Source organism: Haplochromis burtoni, unplaced genomic scaffold (genome assembly GCF_018398535.1).
Source record: "Haplochromis burtoni strain Fernald_Lab_line unplaced genomic scaffold, NCSU_Asbu1 Contig_735, whole genome shotgun sequence".
NCBI lineage: Eukaryota > Metazoa > Chordata > Actinopteri > Cichliformes > Cichlidae > Haplochromis > Haplochromis burtoni.
Window position 1 is genome coordinate 17,624 of NW_024583096.1, and position 6,277 is coordinate 23,900.

Here is a 6,277-nt window from a genome sequence, read left to right on the forward strand (position 1 = left end):
ACTGAGTGATTAATACGATTTTTATATGGAGCAAGTGTTAATTCTGTTGCCTTAAAGAAACCAGATCATTTGGTAACTTTAAATTGCTTCTGCTGATCGCTGTCAGCTGGACACTGAACTAAAAGTATATAAAAGCCAGGCTAGTATTATTGCTATTATTATTAGCAGCAGTAGTATTAGTATTTTTTGCTGTTGAGATTCCATGTCTTACATATAAAGACATCTGTAATGTGTCATTTTTTTGTCTCTACAGTGGTGAAAATGCTGTTGCTGCTTATAGCTCAAGACCAGAAATATTGTATGTGTGCTAAAGAATGTAAGACAAACTTTTGTTAACAGAGACAAATGTCTGTAAGACAGACTTTTGTTAACTGAATACACTTACTGGTCACTTTATTAGGTACACTTTGCTTGTGCCTGTTAGAATGTAATGACAAACCTGTTGTTGAATCAGTGATGCCTCGGTGTGAGTGCCATCATGACACTGCACATTAAACCCGATTTTCATTCCAACCTTTACTCCCTTCAAGCTGGGAAAATGTAGCGGTCAGAAAAACAATACCAACATAAATTGCTATTATACTATTTGTATTGTTACTTTAAGGGTGCTATCATGAAATCAAGGGGTGCTTGAAAAAAATGTCTATCTATGATAAATCTGTGACTCACAACATCCCATTTGGCACCATGCCACGTTCAAAGTCTCTCAGATCATTTTTGTTTTCTATTGTAATTGTTGATTTGACTGATTAGCCATTTTGTTAAAGAGCAGTTGAACATATGTCCCTAATAAAGTGACCGGTTAGTGTATATAACAATTACAAATACTAGACATGGCTTATCTTTCTATTTCCTAAGAAAATGATTTGGAAAAAAAAGTATATTGTACTTTTATTGTACTGTACTTGCAAGTGGGTGGTCCCTATTAAATTCACTTGTTTTGAAGAGTAGATATCAACCTCTTCATCTAGTCATTTTTGTATTTAATTTTATCCATTTACTTATTTTTGTGTGTGTGCAGCAGAAGGAGCTTATCTTCATGTTCATCCAAATAGACTGCAGTTCTTTGAATATGACTCCATCTCATTAAACTGCTCGGGGTTTCATGGCCCAGCAGAATGGAGAGTGATCAAAAAGCTTGGCTTAAATTCTACTCAATGGGACACATCAACAAGAACTTTGTACATTAAACCTGCCTTTAAGTCACACAGTGGAGAATACTGGTGTGAAAATGAAGATGGAGAGAAAAGCAGCACTGTCAACATCACCATCACTAGTATGTTTACTAACCACTAACTTCACATTTTTCCAAAATTTCAACATGCTACTAAGACTCAAAAATCAAGATGGACTTGAGTTAAATGTGTTTTTACAGCCATCTTAACTTTAGTCGGGGGGGATGTCAATGTATTCATTTTTATTATAAATCTTCTTGTTTTTTGAGGAGGAGATGTGATCCTGGAGATTCCCGCTTTTCCTTTAATGGAGGGAGACAATGTCACTTTGGGCTGTAGAAAAAAAGGAATGCCTTCAAATCTTCCAGCTGATTTTTACAAGGACGGTCACTACATGGAAACTGGATATGCAGGAAAAATAACCATTCCCCATGTTTCCAAGTCTAATGAAGGACTGTACAATTGCATCTTTTCTGAATCTCAAGGGAAATCACCAGAGAGCTGGATGGCTGTGACAGGTGAGCTATGACATTTTTTTAGCACAATGGATGCATAATATTTTCAAATAAACTATACAGTTCTGCATTTGAGCAAATGCAATGCACAAATATACACGCAATAGTCTCTTTGCTATATTCTAAACTTTGCTAGAAGAAAATTAAAGTTTTAAAACAGGTCTCTGCAGTCTCTGCTTGCATGTAAGAATATAAAATATCAGGCATACTAAGGAAATGCTTGAACTGAATTTTATTCAAGAATAAAGCCACACTTTGGGGTTTGTAAAGCTCTAGTTTTGTAAGGCACAGTGTTGCTTTGCGCAATATCAGCATCAGCCTTCAAACATAATTATAATTTTCACTCTTTCATGTCCCACTATATAATGTTCAGATTTAGCATAGATTATGATTGAGTAAGTGGAGATAATATTTCATCATTATTATTTTTTTTTAACATAAGTCAGATAACTAATGTAACTAGGACAATGTTAACTTGAAGAAAGGTGTATTTAGCACATAGAGGGTGGAAAAGGTGAGTAAAGAAGAAATACTCAATGCATCATGGAAATCCCCCAGTAGCGTAGACCTATTGTAGTGTAAATAAAGGTGGATTCAGGAGCAACTGATCCAGCCCAAATCTTAAGTCTAATCTTAAAAGTAGAGAGGCTGTCTCCCCAACCTAAACTGGAAGTTGGTTCCACAAAATAGGGGACTGAAAACTGAAGGCTCTCCCTCCCGTTCTACTTTTAGATACTCTAGGAACAACAAGTAAGCCTTTAGTCTGAGAGCGCTCTAATGAGGAATTTTTAAGGACATCTTGATAATAATTAATTACAGTACTCCAGTATAGAAGTAATAAATGCATGAACAAGTTTTTCAGCGTCATAATCCTATCTCCAGAATTATTAGAATGAATCGTCTGCTGACCATGACTGTGCAAAAGGTCATTGCAGTTTGTTTTGAGTTATTGATTTAGTTGATCTAGTGAGAAACTAACACTGTCTTCACTCACGTCAAGGGAATATAGATTAGATTGTTATCCATTTCATCATCTTGAAATACTTAACAAAAATTAACAAAATACTATATTGTATATTTATTGTGTTAGCAGCACATGTTGCTCCCACACCTCAGGAGACAATACCTCAAGATGATCAAGAGACTGAACAGAAGAGCTCTCCATCCAGGTCCACTGGACTCTCCATCATATTGCCTGCTATGTTGATCATTTTGGCTGTGGATGTGATAATAGTGGCTGGACTACATTACTGCCAGAAACACACAGGTTTCTTTCTTTCTATATTTGTGCATTTACTTATTTATTGTGCCAATAATTTAAGGTGAACAGAAAATTAAATAATACAATTTAATTCATATGATGTTCATCGAGGTAGATATCAGAAGAAGTATTTTGCTCAGTTTGGATGTGCAGTAAAGCACTTATAATAACAATAGATTAATATGTTCAGTAGCAAAACAAGGCAGAAAGAGAAATAATTTTTGGAATTATTAAATGGATGTTTATTAATGTAAGATTACTGGTTACTAATTTCTGATTCTAAAATTCAGCAAGATGTGCCAGTTTCCTGTTTGTTCTTTAACTTTTTATTTATTGTTCTTCTTTTTATTTTATTTTGTTCCACCTAGTAGCAAGCTCTTACGCTGTCATGTCAGTAACAGGTGAGTAGTTTATAAATTCAAGATTCAAGGTCTTTATTGTCAATACAACAACATACACAGTATACAGCGTACCAAAATGCCGTTTCACCACAAACCCCCCATTTTGCATTTATGAGAATATAAAAAATAGACAGTGTTGGGGAATACATTACGTTACGTATTTAAAATACAAAATATGAGTAAATCTATTCAGTTTAAAAAGGTGGTATTCAGAATACAGCTACTTTGTTGAAATAAAGGGATTACATGGCGGTCTTTTCTTGTTTCACAAATTAGGCTATGCCCTCTCTATTTTTGGTAATTCCATGCCGGTGGAAACCCAAACAAAACATGCATTAAGAGGCTCTAATACCTAATGTCTCAATCTCGCGGCCCATGTCACCCCTACTTGCTAATAATGATGTGAAGAATTTTTTTTATTTATTATTATTTAATATGAAGGCAATAGGCAGAGTGTTACAGGCATAGCCCTAAAGAATGTAGCCTCATGGGCAGTGAAGTCCAGTTGTAAGTAATTATTAAGACTCGACTGTACACTGTGTTCGTGTTTTACTCCGAAACAATACATTCTGTTGGAGCAGCCTTTAAACGCCTCTCTCTGTCTCTCACTAGCAAAGTTGACCCAGACAACAAAGTAACGCTATTTTTTGGCTACGAGCCCGACACGGAACCAAACGTATTAGCCAGAAACCTTTACTACGGTTCAGAGCCGCTGACCTGTTTTATATTGAGTCACTATTGAGTAACGGAATACGTTACAAAATACATTTTGGAGCATGTATTCTGTAATCTGTAGTGGAATACATTTTAAAAGTAACCTTCTCAACACTGAAAATATATCTAGAAACTAGATATATTAAACTAGAAATGACAAATAAATAACAACTCGCTAAATTTAAGTAAAAATTAAAATGATAAAAAGATACTGCCACTAACTATATCTATGTACAATAAACACAGACAGAACAACAGACAATACAACGTGGTCATGTGCAATTGCAGTAAAGTGAGATGATTGTGCAGTAGGTATTGAATACCAGGTTCAGGTTATGGTCAGGATTTAGTAGAGAAGACAAGCCAAAGACATGTGCAAGGTGTAAAATTTGCAAATATAGCATAATGTAGATGTGTTCAGTGACCATGTGACTGAGGTGTGCGAATAAGCATATTGTTCCAAGGTCCAGTTTGTAGTAGATTTGTGGAAGTTTGTGTTGTTTTTGAGTCTTTTTGGTGAGTATTGTAAAAGTGTTTGTAAGAGTGTTTATGTTTATAGAACTCAAATATAACTTAAGTAAAAATATAATAATCTTATACTCATCTCTCCTGCATAGTTTTGAGTCTCAGTGAACTAATTGTAAAATTAGGAGGCTGTAACACAGTATCAGCAAGAGTGAGTGTTTTTATGTGAGAATTTCTTTCAAATAGACTAATGAGTAAGTTATCTTTCTGTCACCACACACTACTTATTTCAAAACTTTTTTTTTATCTGTTTCAGTGTATAAAAATGTTCAGGTAACTCATCTACAAATGGATACCTACAACAATGAGACAAAACAGAAAAAGAAATGAGGTACTCATTTTACATTTTATTATTATTATTATTATTATTGTTACTTTATTTAGGAAAACCATATAGGAAAACTATATATTTTTCTATAACTTATAGAAAAATATATATCTTAAAATATGATGATAATCATGATATCATAATTTATAGTTTTCTCTATTTGACATATATTTATATTTTTGATTTGCTTGATTGTTCACTGACAATGGGACACAAAGGGCATTATATTAGTGCTGAAATAGACACGAACCTATTCAGGGTGTACCCCACTTGCTGGGGAAGTGGAATTAGTAAGAAAGTTCCTCCAGATGATGATTGTTATGAATTGACAATGAATAAAACAAATTACATTAAATTCAAATATCCAAGTCAAGTCAGTTCATTTAAAAGCACAAAAAAACAATACTGGCCAAAATACTGTTCAACTATATCATGAAAGCAATAATAAAAACACAATACACATAACCACAAGAAAAAACTAAAAAGAAATGTGAAGTCTCAGTCTAGATTGAATGCCAAGGCATGAAAATTAGTGTTGAAACAGGTTTTGAAAAGTGTTACTGAGTGTTGGTGAGGTCCTAATAGGAGGCCAGGCTGTTCCAAAGTTTACGGGAAACTAGAACAAAGATACAAATTCCTCTCTTCTTTAACTTCTTGGTACAACCAGAAGCAATTTAATGACTGAAACAAATAAAATATTACAATCAAATCCAAACGCACAGGCATTTGGATTTGGATTTTATGTTTTATCCTAAGAGCCTCAGTGGGTAAAAACTAGCTCTGACATCAGCATTTTCTTTCTTAAATGTAAAGATATTGTCAAAAATCACCCACCAGGCTTATTACCAAATGTGTTTTTCAGAGGTTCAAGATCACCTTTGAAGTAGGAATCTACACTTAATAAAAGATCACTGAACATGATTAAAAGTGATGATTCTGCACTATGATGCGCTTCTAAACCATTCTGAAATGATCCATCCAAGTGATGGTTGAATAGATTTCTGATTTTGATGCTTTTCATGTTGCTTTAGCATTTACTTTCATCTATTCAAGATTCGTTGCTCTTAAGCCATCAGCTTTGAAGTAAGAGCTACGTGTATCTTACAACATTTATTTTTGTTGTTGTTAAACAACCTTGTTCTCCCTCTATTTGTTAATACCTCATTAGAGATGTTTTTTATAAGACACTGCATGCTATCACTTTTCAATACGGACACTGTTGTCAGCTGCTATTACAAGTTCTCTCAATACAGATGAGTTTGAGTTGAACATGTTTACTGGCAGATGTCTGACATGGAAAAAAAAAAGAAATAGGAAAGAAGTGATTAAAGATTAAGTTTATCTAAAATTCCACCGTA

At 34.1% G+C, this 6,277-nt stretch overlaps 1 protein-coding gene across 1 annotated transcript in view; it reads left to right on the top strand.

Annotated features, from left to right (window-relative positions):
* Positions 1–253: 253 nt before the first annotated feature.
* The window catches only part of LOC121812687 (high affinity immunoglobulin gamma Fc receptor I-like), a gene marked incomplete at its 5' end in the record, with an annotated part of 9,405 nt that continues 3,381 nt past the window's right edge, over positions 254–6,277 (top strand). The window contains 6 exon segments of the mRNA XM_042215489.1: positions 254–316; positions 1,022–1,276; positions 1,445–1,693; positions 2,781–2,957; positions 3,320–3,352; positions 4,848–4,922. Coding sequence (XP_042071423.1) covers positions 254–316; positions 1,022–1,276; positions 1,445–1,693; positions 2,781–2,957; positions 3,320–3,352; positions 4,848–4,921 — 851 coding nt within the window.